General features: G+C 52.3%; 1 protein-coding gene across 1 annotated transcript in view; it reads right to left on the reverse strand.

Moving 5' to 3' along the window:
- Window positions 1-14,956, reverse strand: part of ARMH4 (armadillo like helical domain containing 4) — a 62,487-nt gene extending 47,531 nt beyond the window's left edge. The window contains 5 exon segments of the mRNA XM_050336249.1: window positions 4,427-4,645; window positions 5,628-5,762; window positions 5,765-5,839; window positions 7,450-8,815; window positions 14,847-14,956. Of these exon segments, the coding sequence (XP_050192206.1) occupies window positions 4,427-4,645; window positions 5,628-5,762; window positions 5,765-5,839; window positions 7,450-8,758 (1,738 nt within the window). The 5' untranslated portion in view covers window positions 8,759-8,815; window positions 14,847-14,956.
- Between the last annotated feature and the right edge of the window lie 410 nt (window positions 14,957-15,366).

Genomic DNA, 15,366 nt, shown 5'->3' on the forward strand with positions numbered 1-15,366 from the left:
TGATGCAAAATCGTCACACTTTTTTTTTTTGGTACCATTTTCTGCTACAAAAGAGAATGAGGGATGAACCACCACCTACTGTGAGGAAGATAGAGGTCAACCTGCACCAGAGAGAGAGAGAGCAGTTCCTATTTCAGTGGTAGCAATAAACAAGAGGCAAGACAAAAGTGTGTACCCAAAACATTTAATAATTCATGCTGCATGTGCTTTGTTTTAAACCTTCCCTGCCAATTTAGCTGATATCCAAAGAGCTGGTGAGAAATTATAATATCAGGCTAGTTAACCATGCTGGGTTAAGTGCCTGTTTTATTTACACCTCTGCATCCTAATTTAAATTTTTAACAGGGTTGCAGAGATTTAATGAGGCAGATCTTAATCCATACAGTCAGGGTCCAAATAACAGTCCCCTTCAGAGCCTTAACTTCCAGCAAAAACACTCTTCCTATCCAAAAAAAAGAAGATTCCTTGTACTGTGACACAGCTCAGGAGAAAAAAAATGTAAAGGGTGATTTGAAGGATCTTTAATAAATTTATGTGAATGGCTACAAGGTCTGAAATATTCTCTGAAAAATGGCAACCACTGTCTTGACTCCTGAAGTACAACACAGCTCAGATGAGGGGGTGTGAGAGGAACAAGTGCAGGGGAAGCAGGGAAAGAGGCAGAGACTGGAAAAAAGGACTGGGAGAACTCCTTTTACCAGAACTGGCTAAGCTACAGCTTCCTAGGAAAGGGTAAACTTGAGTACACAGGTCAGCAAAGAGTGATGGGAACTGTTTAAACCCGAAGACAAGTGGCTATTTTTAAAAATCTCATGAAAATGTTAAGGTCACAAAGTCTGAAGCTTCACCCCAGCCCTGCTCTGGAACAGCCTTGAGCACAGCAGATGAAGCCAACACAGCCAAGGGTCAGAGAGCAGGTGCCCCATAACTGCAGGACACTGGATTTGGGATCCCCAGGGCATGTCCCAGCACCACTGAGGGGCTTCTCCACAGCCAAATGCTGCATTAGGGGGGGACACACCAGCCAGGCAGGCATCTGACACTGCCCTTTCAGCCCCTCTGTCCTAAAGATCACAGCTAGGCTGGACATCAGCAAGAATTTCTTCACTGAGAAGGTGGTTGAGCACTGGAACAGGAGCTGCTGGAGTGGCTGTCCCTGGAGGTGTTCAAGAAACAACTGGATGTGGCATCTGTGCTGTGGTCCAGCTGACATGGTGATGGTGGGGCAGAGGTTGGTCTCTCTGATCTTGGAGGCATTTTTCAGCCTAAACTGTTCTGTGATACACAAAATAGTTCACAGTGGGCCATAAATGCACATGAAACTCCAAACTCTGCCAGCTGCCTGTGGAGAGCCAGCCTGATTAACGGGAAACACTCCACATTCAAGAACTACGTGGTGAAGTCTCCTCCTCCAGAGTAACCGAATTTAAGTTTCCCAGTTCAGTTACTGATGTTCCTGCCACCATAAGGGAGGCAGAGCAGCTCCTGATTTTATCAAAGCTCTAAGCACCCTCCACACCCAGCAATCCACCTGAACTGTGCAAGCAGCTCACCCCCAGCAGCAGCAGCTTAAAGAGGTGCCACCCCTGCAAGTGCCGAGGGGAAGGTGTGGTTGGACCAAGGTGGTGTTTTTAAGGTCCCTTCCATCCCAAGCCACTCTGTCATTCCATGATTCTTTGCTGTCAGGCAGGGTGGTGGCTCACAAGAGCACCAAACCTTACCTGCCAGTGCAGACTGAGGGACCCACCCTCAGCAACAGCCCCACAGTGGTGCTGTGATCCCAGCTGTGATGGTGGCTGATCCATCACCCCTGGCCCTCAAGGTTGTCACAGAGAAAGTGTCAACCAACCTGCTGGGCCTCAGCTCATCCCTGGGTCACATCCCACGTGGGAACAGTGACAGGGGGCCAGATTCTGTTGTGCTCTATCCATAAGATTTCCACTAAAAAACCTGCAAGGATCTTGCAGAAGGGGGAACGTGGCATTCCAAAAGGAATGTGGTCTCTTTCCAAAGTGTGTTGGGAAGTTTACACGCTGCTCCTGAGTAGACAAGTTGAACCAGCAGCTCTCTGGATCCAAAAAGCCCTACAGAGAAAGCTGCAGTTCTCAACTGGTTAGAGAGACATACAAATTCTAGGCACAGAAACAAAATATATAATCAATTCTCCCAGACAAGTAAAGCCTTCTCCTCTGCTGTGTCCTGTCCCCATATCCTGTAATCCCTTTATAGGATTTCTCTGACTGGGAAGGGCAAGTAGAACCAGTCTCAGCACAGAGTCAAGGCAGGAGGACATTTGTTAACCAGCCCATCTCCCAAGAGTCCACTGGAGAGAAGGATAAGCTCACCCAGACACATTTTCAAAGCATCTCCACCTGCCTGTGCAGTTTGATTTTTAAAACGGTTCTGCATCCGAGCCAGGCAGGTGAATCTACAGACGCAATTAAAGCACAGGCAGTTTGGCACAGATGGTCCCCAAGAAACAGAGCAGCAGGGGTTTACATTTAATGATGAGCCAGGCCCTCCATGAGGCAAAGTCAGCAAGACCCCCGTGAAGGCAGCAGAGCTCACTCAGCTCCCTGAACTTCTTCCAACAGCGAGCAAGGCACAGCCTGTCCCAAGAGGAGCAAGATCCCTCCTTAGGGACCCAAGCACACACCTGGAACAGCATCCCCAAAAAACCTGAGCACCCTGGGCTGGAGCTCAGCGCAGCTTTACAGGAATGCACTCCCAAACACCTTGGATCTGGCAGCCTTTGGATAATTCTGAGGGCAAACACTGGGAACTGTAATTTTGGGAACCACGCCTCCAAATGCCACTCCACCACGAGGATGTGGTGCCCCCTCACTGCCGTCACGCAAAGAGGTGTCAGAATGCAGAGCTGCAGCTCAAAACCCAAAATCTTCCTCTTCCTGCTTAATGGGGGCAGCGGGATCCCCAGGCAGAAAGCTTTTCCCCAAGTGCTCATTGTTCCACTTTACAGGATGTGGATTGGTGATCCCCAGCACCAGCGGAACGTTCTGGCTCACTGCACCAAGGTCTAGGTGGAGCAGGAGAGATTCAGACCACAGAAGCTGTGCCAGCTGCCAAACCCCCCCAGCACAGAGAGCACCATGTCCCTTGGCTGACAGGCCCCTGCAGAGCCAGACCCCAGAGCCAAGAAACCCACAGCTTTCCAAGTGAATCATCAGCTGGGAGAGCTGGTTCCAGCTACAGCCCACATTTGCCTTTAGAGGAACCCAGAGGAGAGAAACCAGAGCTCAGAAGGAACCCAAGAAAGTTGCACCAGTCCTATATTGGAGCAGAGATTTTTTTTTTTTTTAAATGCCTGTGCAGAAAGTCTCATTAAATAGAGAGTGAGACCAATGCTCAGTTGAGACAGAAATCCCTCTTATCTTCCCCTGCAGAAACCCAGGCTTCTAAAGGAGATCCCAGAGGGCTATAAAACACTTTAGCCTCCTGATTCATACTGCCCTTGCTAAGCAGAGCCTGAAAGATCAGGTTTTCCCCACACAACACCCTTCCTTCCCCTGCTGCCACTCTCCCATCAGCACCACATCCTTGCCTTGCCAAGATACATGCAAGATTCATCCTGGCAAAGGGAAAAGTGCTGCAGTTGGAGTCACAGGAAGCTCAGGGCAGGCTTCAAAGCAGGCAGCAAACGCCTTGCACAGGCAGCGGGGAGGACTCCCAGCTTCTGCTGCCCTCCAAACTTAACAGGAGTGAGAGTTATTGCTTCCTGCAGAGGAAAGATGCTGATGAGATGTTGTCTATGGCACCCCACCTCTACTCAGAGGAGAAATACCATCTGGCAGTGCCACCCCTGGAGGGCTGCCAACCTTTGCAGTAAAATGCGAAGGCAAGAGAAGGTCAAGATGAAGGAAGGGGAGCAGACACAGGCAGAGAGATTAATTCCTGCCAGGTGGTATCAGTCCAGACACTGGAGTACAAAACTGGATGGATGAGCAAGCAGAGAGGAGTTCAAGTAGGAGAAAGAGCAAGAAACCATTCTCTGCAGGAAAATTGCATATGGGCTGAACTGGTAACAGATCAGAGCTGCAGAGCAGCATCTACTTCACCTCAGCATCTCTGGGTGGGTGTTACCTGGTCCAGAGGCTCTGCAGTGGATGCACACACCAAGTATTACAGGTGTGCAGAGCCAGATTCTGCTGCAACAGCAACAGCCCTGCTGCTCCCTGTCCAAGGGAAAAGCCCATCCCTCCCACCCCAGCCACCGGAATTGCAGGCATCCCCCATGACACCGTTCACTGCTTGCTTCCTGTGCCTCCTGCCAGAGGACAGGCTGTCCAACAACTTTATTGGGAACAATCAGACATGCAGGTGGCAGTGTGCCAAGCAGACAAACTGGGGGCTCGGTGTCAGGGCAGGGGAGCCCCTCCACAGGCCTGACCCTTTTCCTCGGGGGTACCTTCCGACTCCAGGCGGTCCAGCCCGTAGGTCCCGGCCGTGCTGATCCTCCTGGCAGAGGGAAGGGCTGTTCTCCGGGCAGAGGAGGCCATGGATGCTGGAGTGACCAGGACCACAGTTCTGCTGGATGGTTCCTCTGTCTGTCCAGATGGGGTAGAAGGCATCCCAGCAGGAGATGGGACAGCTTTCTCCCCGGGGAGCAGGATCCCATCCGTGAGATCTACAGAGGGCGGGGAAACAGCGACAATAATTCAGCACAACCATATTTAAAACCCTACCATTTAAGAACAAATTCCTTCATGAAAACTTAACTCTGACTAGAAGTTATTAAGCTTTTGCTCCCTTCAAGAGGTGACTGTACTCGAATGAAACTTTCTCCTCAAGGACAATAAGCACAGGAGGTTCCCCTTAATGAGGGAGGGAACCCTCAAAGAAAGTTTTAATTCCTTTGCTTTGAGGACACCAGTTGATATCTCAACCAAGTGACAGATCTAATTGTTTATCGCAAAGATAAAAGCCAGCTGAATTTATAATTAAATCCCAGAAGCAAATTAATTAGTGGAAACTGCCAGAAGAACCTTCTCCCTCCTGCAAAGGGACCTGAAATTAAGAGATACAATGCAGAAAGGTTTTATTAATTTTGAGGCTTTGCAATACAAGAGCTGCCCAGCAGCAGTTTCATCACAGTGGTCCCACTACAGAAACACTCCAGCTCAGAGCCAGCCTTGTGCTGAGGGCTCCCTTGCTACACTCCTGTCAGGAAATCAGGCTCCTCCATGTACCTGCCAAGGTGACAGGGAGCCAGCAGGCAGCAGCCTGACAAACACGACTGCTCAAAGCATTCCTGCAGGAGCTACAGCTTGACAAGGACTCACCACTCCTCAGCAGAGGGGAGATCAGGGCAGGCTTCCACACCCAAGGGCTTGTCAGACTCCTGCTAGAAGGTGTCTTTACCCCCCCACACACAGCTCCTGTGTTACCCTGATGAAACATTTTCCTCCCTTGGACTGAGCACCAGCAGTCTGTGACTGTCCTGGGCTCCAGGAGTAAGAGCTCTCCCTCCATAAATAAAAAATGGCTTAAGTGTCTAAAGCTAAAAAGCAGCTCGCTAGCAAGGATAGACAAGGGGGGTTCTGTGTGGTTTGGGGCATTTTTTTAATCTTTACTCCACTTATCTGGGGCAAAAAGAAAAAAAATCTTACCTTCAACATCCAGAGTGTTCACCGTGGAGGAAGCACCAGTTGCCAGCAGCACCTCGGTGGCACTGGGAGCTGTCAGCATCTGGGTGTCCTCCCCGCTGTTCTCCTGAGGAAAGCTTGCAGCCCCCGTCCCTGGGTAGCACCAGGCACCACTGTCACAACTGACAGGCCAGCATCAGCCTCCTGGGCAGCTGTTGTCACCTCCTGAGCAACACCTACAGCAAGAACACGTGTCAGGACCAACTCACAGGACACATCTGAAGGAATGTAACTCCAAGCATCAGCAATTCCAGGGCCACAGTGCCAGAATCAGGTCCAGCCAAGTATCATCAGGGCAGCTTGGAGTGACCAGCCCTCACAGCTACGAGACTCGAGCTTTGCAGAAGGGTTTATTTTTGTGGCACAAATCTCATTGACAGACAGTGTTGTTTTCCCATCAGCTGGGAAGCAGCAGAGATGGAACCTGCTGACAAGTCAAGTGCTTACAAATTAATCTAGAAATTAATCAGTCAGGTTTCAGCACCAGGCTGCAATGAGCCTTTCTTCTTTTACAGTAGAAACTGGGTCTTTTGGATGCAGTGAAGGGAAACAGTCCTTTGGCCTCTGTAGCCTGGGAGGGAAAGATTAAAGATACCCAGGAATTAAGAAGTCCTAAGCACCAGCTCATGTTACCTCACCAGCCTAGAAAGATTTGACTGCCCAACACCTCACCAGGCTTTTTTTAGCATTTCCCCTGTGTTTTAAACCTTTTGCTTTACATTTTAGGTATTGAGCAGTCACTGTCACGAGGCTGGAGGTGCCACCTCTGCCGGTCTGTGCAGGGCAGGGCAGCACCAGCAGCCTGCAGAAGGCTGTCCAGGAGGAAGAATCCTGCCTGGTGACAAAGCTGGCACAAGCACAGGGCAGCCACAGCTTCACTCCAGGCTGGGGAGACAACCCCAGGACAGCAGCTCACTGGACAAGCCTTTCGAACTGAGTGTTCTTGGAAAGTCATTTAAGATGTCAGGTACTCTGAGGCTGCTGGTACAACTCGCCCATTCCTGGGATTTTGGAAGCATTTACAGCCATCCATTGCATCCTGCATGTTCTGCACTGACTGCAAGTGAGATCCCAGATGCCAATTAATTTAACCCCCCAGGAATTCTTTGGTTCCTATCAAAGGGATTGTTGCGGGAATGTTTTCACCCTTGAAATAAAGTGTTTTACCAGTGGGTCAGAGGCTGTGGTCCCTCCCTACCCACAGAAGGTAGAGGGTTATTCAGTGACAATTTACCTACCTCTGGTCAAGGCAAGATGCCTACAACCAGACTACAGCTGTCCACACTCCAGCACCAAACCCAAAGAACATTACCAGAGGAAGTTTGTCAATTAGCAAGTCTCCACTGATGAGATTCCAGCTCTGCAATCCACACCCAAGTACTCCACATCCCTCAGCCCCAGGCTCGGCTGCCACAGCCTTTCCAGTCTCAGCTTTCCTATTTATTCCCACAACCACCCTCCCAGCCTGAGGAGCAGGAGCAGCTCAGCTCAGCTGCTGCACTCCCAGCCAGGACAGGGGACCACCCAAAGCCTGAGCCAACCTGTGCACAGGGAATCATGCACAGAAACAGCCAGGGTGCTGCAGTATATTATGGATGGCAACTACTCATTTAGGCTCTTACCCCTACCCAAGCCCCACAACCTTTCCTGGGGTGTGGGGGGAAAGATACCTGCAACAGAGAGAGGGTGTATCAAGGTCACACCTTTTCCCACTCTAATTCCCTGCAAGGAAGCCCAGATTCCCAAGAGCACCCCTCTCAAACCAACACTTAGAGGCAAGTTTTACCTTCCCATGAACTCTCCAGAGTAGGGGAGAGCTCAGGCTGTGTCTCTGTCCCCACAGCAGCCTCTGACTGTGATGCCAGGCTGCTTTTCTCCTCCTCTGCTGGGGCTGCACTTGTGTTCTCCAGCGAGTCCAGACCAGCCGTGTCTCCATCCGTCACATTCCCAGGGTGGGAAGCACCACTGCTGGCTGTGGAAGTTGCTGGCAGCTCCTCCCCTTGCACTGGCACTGTGCAGTTGGTCTCCTTGGCAAGCTCAGGTTCTGGTGGAGGGGACACCGGGGATGGCAGTGTTCTTGTTGCATCTTCTTCCTCCCCCACACCTCCCTGTGGGGTCTGGGATGGTTTTGTCACCCCCAAGTCCTCTGTCACCTCCTCCTGAGATGTGCTTCCCCCTTGACTGATGTCCCCCAGCTTTGTGTCATCCCAGTCAGGTGGCAGAGTGTCCACAGGGTGGGTGGTGACAGTGCCAGCCGTGGGGGGCAGCTCTTCTTGGGTGACCCCTGTCCCTGCTTCTGGGGGCAGGGAGGCCTCGGTCACCACGAGGGGACGTTTGGCAGCCACAGACACGGGTGGAGCCAGGGATTTCAGAGGGCTCCCCGTGCGGCCTCTCAGCATTCCCACCTCAGGGGTCACAGCAGGAGCCTGGGGAGTTGGGATAACGGGGTGCTCACTTGCTGTTTCCCAGCTGGGAGAGCTGGGGGGCAGTGTGGGCTGGGAGCTGCTCTCTGCCTCCTCCTCCTGCTCCTCGACAGTTGTTTCAGGAAGGGAGGGACTTGCTGAGGGGCTGGCAGGGCTGTGCTCTACTGCCACACCACCCTCTGTGGTGACCTCGCTGCTGGGGCCACCAACAGACTCCTCCTGGACAGGGGGGCTCAGCGTGGTCACAGCCGTGGTCAGCATGGCCTTGAGGGCATCATCCTCTTCCAGCTCTGACTTGGTGGGACCAAGCTCCTCCCCACTCACAGCAGCCACCGCCCCAGCAGAGGGCTGGTCACCCAGGGCCTGGGTGCTGGGGCTCACAGGGAGCACTTCTTCTGCAGTGAGAGCTTCATTCAGGGGTGTCCCAGACGGCTCTGCTGACACTCCACATGGCTCTTCAGAAACTGTCTGCTCAGAAGGGCCCAAGGTGTTTTTCAAGTCCACCACGCCTGTCCTTTCATCTTCCAGCCCATTCCCTGCCCAGGGGCCTTGCTGGACCTTTGTCACGTCCCCCTCGTCCAGGGGCTGAAGTGCAAGGCATGGCAGGCTGGAGGACAAGAGCAGGATGCTGCAGGTGACCACACAGATGTTAAATCCTACTGATCTCCCCATGGCTGAGAAGAGATGTGTCCAGGAGCCTGCAAGGCTGACAAATCCAGAGCGCAAGACCTGGGAAGGCAAAAAGCAACCAAGATTACACACACTCACACAACCACCCACCGACCCAGGGCCTTATAAAACCGGGTGACAAGTGTCAAGCTTTTGGCCAGTTGTGAGCAGACACCTCCTGGATATCCCAAGCAATTAACTCCTCCATCTGTTTTATGGTTCCTAGTCCACTCTATGTGAAGATGACAGGCAAAACCAAACCTTGATCTGGAGCCCAGGACAGCCCTTGCCTAGCTCTCATCCCAGTGTAGAGTGCTATGCTCCACCCAGCAGGCACCAGACTCGTAAGCAGTGGTGAGGATCAACCTGTGTGTCCTTTATGATGCTTGTCAGGGCCATAAAGTCCCAGGTTTGTTATGGCCAGTCCTGTTCTGTGCATGGACACGGGAGGAGACCAAGGAACTTGCACAGAGAACAAGATGGGCCTGTGAACCACAACTCAGGACTGGAGCCACCACAAGAGGCTTTAGGACTGCACCAGTGCCAGGTCCTGTCTGGGGCCCTTGGCCCCCCAGAGCAAACTACAGCCCAGAGCAGCAGCAGCGCTGCATCAGCACAGTGCCTGTGCTGCACTGCACCATGGAGGCACTTCCAGAAAGTTTCATGGCTATAAGCACTGGGCAAGTCAAGAGTTTCCAGGAGAGCACTGAACCAGGATCCCAGCAGTGATCCAGCCAGCTGACAGCCTGCTCTTGGCAGGCTCTGCTGCCTCCACTCACACAGCTCCAGCAGCAGGACAGACAGATCGGGCCTGCTCCCAGACACCTCCCCAGGCAGGTGTCCCTCAGTCCTGGGCTTGCTGCACCACCACCCCACAGCAGAGACCACCCCAGCCATGGTCCCTCTCATCCCATGCAGGACATCCCAGCCTCAGGCACACAGCAGGCCATCACAGTCTCCATCACACAGCAGACCCACTGTGGTCCCTCCTCCTCCTTCCAGCTCCCAGAGGCAGCTTGTCAATGGTGGAGTTAAGCCCTACTGCAGGAAGCTTCCAACCATCACCAGCTTCCCTCGCTTCCTCTAGTACATTCTTCCAGTCCTGCATCCAAATCTGGGGGCTCCAACATGAGGAACACTGACCTGTCAGAATGAGTCCAGAGAAGAGCCACTAAGTTGGTCACAGGAGTGGAGCACCTCTCCTATGGAGACAGGATGAGAAAGTAAGGGCTGTAGAAGAAAAGGTTCTGGGGAAACCTTAGAGCACCTTTCAGTGTCTAAATGGGCTCCAGGAGAGCTGGAGAGGGACTTTGGACAAGTGGAAATAGCCTTAAGCTGATGGAGGGCAGGTTTAGATTAGACATTAGAGATCAGTTCTTGCCTGGGAGAGGAGGGTGGGGAGGCCCTGGCACAGGTTGCCCAGAGAAGCTGTGGTTGCTCCATCGCTGGAAATGTCCAAGGCTACGTTGGACAGGGCTTGGAGCAACCTGGGATAGTGGAAGGTGTCCCTGTCCATGGAACAGGATGATTCTATGACTCGCAAGTGAACAGTAGGAATAACAAGTATTATTCAGGAAAGCTGTTGGGGTTGTGATTCACCTCTCAAGAGTTCCAAAGAACAACAAAGATCACTCTGTGCAGTCCTGCTCACAGGCACCAGGATGAGTCCCCCAGCTTGCCACACTCCTCATTTCCCCCTCCAAACAGCTCGTTGACAAGTATCACACTTGCATTTGCACACACAGAGAGCAGCAACACAGCTCAGAGTCAACCACTGCGGGCCCCAGCACCTCCTGAGCCCTCAGGGCACACTGAGTCACTTTTTCCACTCTCCCTGCAGCCCTGGCCCAGCGTTTTGAGCTGCTGGACTGATTCTCCATCACAGGCCACACACACAGGCACCAGGTGCTCAGGGACCAGCAGAAGCCACCAGAAGCTGTTTACCAGCGTAGATACCTTCCCACTTTATTTTTAGCACCTTCTTCCTCTGGAAGATGGGTGGCCACCCATCTATCTCCTCTATCCTTCCTGCCAAAAAATGGTTGAAAACTGACAATATCGAGCTCTTCTTTCACACTAATTCCTTATAGATTTTGTAATTAAAAAAGGACTAAGGGTATATTATGCAAGTTAAACTGTTAGGGCCCAACTACAGGCATCTGCCTTGCCATGCTGCTGAATATAAATCATGTTCACCTCACACCTCTTTAGCAAATGCCTGTCAGCATCAAGAAGTTGGGAGTTTTTTTTTTTCTATTTCAAAAAGAGTTTGGCTCTAAATACATTTTCCTCAAGAAGTCAGGAGTCCTCAAGGCTGCACAAACCCTCTCAGCAGTGGTTAAACCTAAACAGAACTCCAGCTGCACTTGCAAAAACAGCCCTAGCATTTCTCTTGCAGTCAGACACATTATGCATATGTATATACACATCTGTATAGGTAATTAGTAGGTTTGCAGCTCTAGGTTTTCCAGCAGCCCAAGACATTCAGGAGGTGGCTAGCAGATGAACTAAAATGTTAATTTCTTCCCAACAAGCTCACTCCATCTTGACTAGAATCAGGAGTGTCAGTGGATCAGAGGGAAAGCTGCTCCCTAAACCACTGGCTTTTAGAGATCCATTAATTAAAATGCAAAGAACCCTGTTAAGAGCCTTTCATCCTTCTGGGCTGGTAGATATGTGGGCAGTCAGTACCAGCCTGACACAATAATTCCTGAAGTCCTTTGGGTAGCCTCATATTGTTTCTCCCAGTCTGAAAAAGCACTTTTGGCCATAATCCTATATTTCTATGGGGGGAAAAAAAAATATTGGACAGTTATTTGCTCAGGAAATCCACAACGAGTAGATCTAAGCTAACCTAAACCTTTACATCCAGTGAAAGCGGGAGATAGCGGCACGGTGCTTGCTGCAGGATAATGGCACAAGTTCACACTTCAAAGAAGATTAGTCAGAGCTTAAGATCTACTTAGCTTTAGGAAGAGGCTGGATTAGGCAGTGTGTGAACAGCAGTGACCTGGCTATCTCCTTAAGCAGAGTTTGACACCTTGCTGCAGCACTTCCACTCAATGCAGGCTCCAGCAGGTATCTGGCTGCAGAGCACTCTGTTACTCGAGCTGCATTGAGGAACACATTTATCCTCCCATCTGGCTATTTTTACTGTCAGCCTGCTCTCCAGCCTTAGCCAAGCACAAAAAGCAGGCTGGAGCAAACTGCCCTGAGCGAGAACCCCCTCTGTACTGAGCCTCAACTTCTTTCATTACCAGCCTGGAGCTGATAAATCACTATTTTCACCCGCAGGAACTCCTTGTCCCCAGCTTTCACCTGGCACCCCACGAGCAGAAGCCCTGGAGGGCAGCTGCCAAAGCTCTCAGTGGAAAACTAATCCTGGCTTCCAATAGGAAGCACACACTGAGGGCGAGAGGCAGCGCCAGCTACTTCCCCTGCACTTCATAACAACAAATCCCAGGAGATGCAGCTCCCCCGGCCGCAAAGGCAGCACGGCTGCGGGCAGCCAGGGAGCTTCATCTTCTGCAGGCAAATTCACAAGTTTGCTTTTAACACCTGGTAGGCTGGAAAGAAAACACAAAGGACTGCCGGGCTGGAAACAGGGGCCAAAAGTCCAGCAGAAATAGTTTATTACTGTGGGCAAGTCAGGAAGCTGAGGGACAATAAATATGAATTGGTCACCAGCTGAAGCGGTCCTGTGCAGTCGGTTGGATCTTTCTGGGCCAGGCTGCTCCCCTGCTCCACACAATTAGCACTGGCAACAGCTCTTAAATCATTAGCCCCCTCTGTGAGTTCTGGAGACCTGTCTGAGGTCAGCTCTTGGGGAGCGACACAAAAGGCGGCTCAGAAGGAACCCCAGCCTGTTACGGCCACTCCAACAGCGCAGGTTTGCAGGGCACCAGCACAGAGCAGAGCAGATGTCCCTCCTTCAATAGCTGCTCCTTGCATGGACCAGTGGTTTGTGGGCACATGCTGCAAAGGATTAAACTCCCCCCCTCTGTCCCACTTGTGTGCAGCTACTCCCTCAGAGGCTTTTCAGACTTTCACCCTGTCGAGTTTACTTAACTAAACCCTCCCCCCCCAAAAAAAGAAAACCCATTTGCTGTTATTTTCTGCCTTTGGCAAGTTTTGGCTGTGTTCTCCCCTGAATTGTTGAAACAGAAAGAAAAAAAAAGGCATCAAGTTTTTAACTCACTGAATTACAACCCTATTCCAGCAATCCCTCTCCCACACTGTGTGAGGAGACACTCACACTGGGAAGGTGAAGTGGCTGCATGCATCATAAAGCAGAGAGTACAGGAGATGAACAGGTCAGCCCCAGACAAATCACTGTCTTGCCTTGGAACAGAGTTTCTTACACCTCCAAGCACCGGCTTGATGTCAGCCCTGCCTGGGTGTGCTCAGCGCCACAATTCACCTGACAATCGATACAGGAACTGGCCAAAACAAACAACAACAAACAAAAAACACCTCACAAATCTTTTCATGGGAAGATTTAGCCAAAACATACAACTCCAGCAACTGCCAGCCATCAGTGCTACGTTACACAGGGCTAATGTATGCAATCCAAGCCTCATTACTCGTGCTGAATACAAAAGCCAGCAGATAATACACTGCAGAGCTCCAACTCCTACTTTCTCGCACACAAGCCCGGAAAAATGCCTTCACTTCATCCTGTATTGTGTCCTTGCCCAGTTCAACCGAGTGAATTGGGAGAGCTGATGCTCTTACAGCACATACTTCAGATGAACAGACTCCACCAGATAAGGCACCTCCAAGAGCTCAGTGAAATCCCAACAGTGACACAACTCGACGCCAACACAAAGTCGAGTGAGAAAAATTATGTCAAGCCAAGCACACACCAGAGGGGCACATCCTCCCCTGCCCTCGAGGACTGGTCCTTACAAGCAAACAAATGAGATATATTAATATTCTGTAAGACCACCTTCCCACCAGTCCTACTGAGGCACCTTAATACATAATACATCACCTCCACTTCCAGCCTCGGCATTCCAGCGGTAGTTCTTTGAGGAGCCAGAGACATGACATGTTTTAGGCATTATTCCCCCAGCCACGAAGCCGATCCCTCGCTTTGTTCGGAACAGCACACGGACCACCTATGGAAATCCCTCCTCGGATTTGCCAGCAAAAGCTGCAGAGTTCTCCGTGCCTTTCTGACCCGTGCCAGGTCCCCGGCACCACAGAAGTCGAAGGTCTACCGAATTCCTGAGGGATTAAGACTGGGAGGAGGAAGGGGGGCTTAAGAATGAGGCCAAAGGGTGCAAGCGGTTTTTCAAGCAGCAGGATGGAAACGCTGCTCTCCAGCCTGCCTGGGAGCAGAGGGATAACACTCAGATTCCAATCAGCAAGAAACACTCCGGAATTTCAGCGCCTCACCTAAACACAGACAGCAGCACCTCACAGGAGAGCTGGAAGATCATGAGTCTCTGCAGGTGAAGGTTTAAGAGCAGATTAAATACACCTTGTCAGGCCCTTTCACCGTGGGTAGGACCCGCGTGGGATCCAGGGAGTGGGATCAGGGCTGGCTCAAGGCTCCATGACACCCCAGCACGCCGGCTTGCGGGGCACAGATCTATCTCCCTTGTCCTCCTCAGCCACACTGCCAGGTGAGCTTACAGCCCCAGAAGTGCATCCTTTCCCCACACGGCAAGGGATCCAGGGGGAACAACCGCCCCGGGATCCCTCCAACCCAGGCCCGCAGCAGGACGGAGGGACAGCAGCGGTCACCCCTAAACCACCCCGGGGAGAAAACACACGCCCAATCCCACAGAGATTTCCCGAGGGAGCCCACCAGGACCCCCATCCCGGCAGGACACCACCCCCACCACCCCCGCTCTCCCTTTTTCCCCCCTGCCCCATTCCCATCCCCTGAGGCTGCAGGGACCAGCCGCTCGCCGGGAACAAAGAGCCGCGCCGAGGATGCGCTGCCCCGCGGGCAGCCGAGCATCGCCGGCAAACAATAAAAACCAATTAAAAAAAAACACACACACAAACAAGGAACAAACACGGGGCGAAGCCAGCCCGGGGGCGGGATGCTGGCTGTGTGCGGGGGGTGTCCCGGCCTCACCTGGGTCCCGGCGGTTCCCGGCGCCGCTGCCCCAGCCCCGCGGCCGCCCGGGCGGAGCGGAGCCCGGCCCACCCGGCGGGCGGTGTCGGGGGCTGTGCCGGGCTGGTCCGCCCCGCCCGACCGCCGGCCCCCGCCTGCCCACGGTGGGCTCCGAGCTCCCCGAGGCCCGCAGCACCCGTGGGAGGCCGCCCGCAGCGCGGTTTTCCGCTTACTTTTCCATTGACTTTGGAGCATCCAAGCCCTCAGCCCTTCTCCCCCGCCCCACCCCTTCCCTCAGCATCCAACTCTTCCTCGCAGCCTGACCCGGCGGGTTCCCCCCTCTCTTTGGCTTGCAAGGAGCTGTGAAAACAAGGCCTGCAGCACCCTTAGTAGTTCTTTATCTATTAGAGATTCTCCTCCGGTGTTTTCGGCTGCAGAGGTCACCTTCCCCCAACACTCCCTCTGCACAGCAGAAAGACTTTTTAAATAGCCTTAAATAACACCCCACACGCATATTAGGAGAGCTTAATTCAATTTCCTT

This window comes from Myiozetetes cayanensis, unplaced genomic scaffold (genome assembly GCF_022539395.1).
Source record: "Myiozetetes cayanensis isolate MyiCay16 unplaced genomic scaffold, myiCay2020 scf6-25, whole genome shotgun sequence".
NCBI classification, from domain to species: domain Eukaryota; kingdom Metazoa; phylum Chordata; class Aves; order Passeriformes; family Tyrannidae; genus Myiozetetes; species Myiozetetes cayanensis.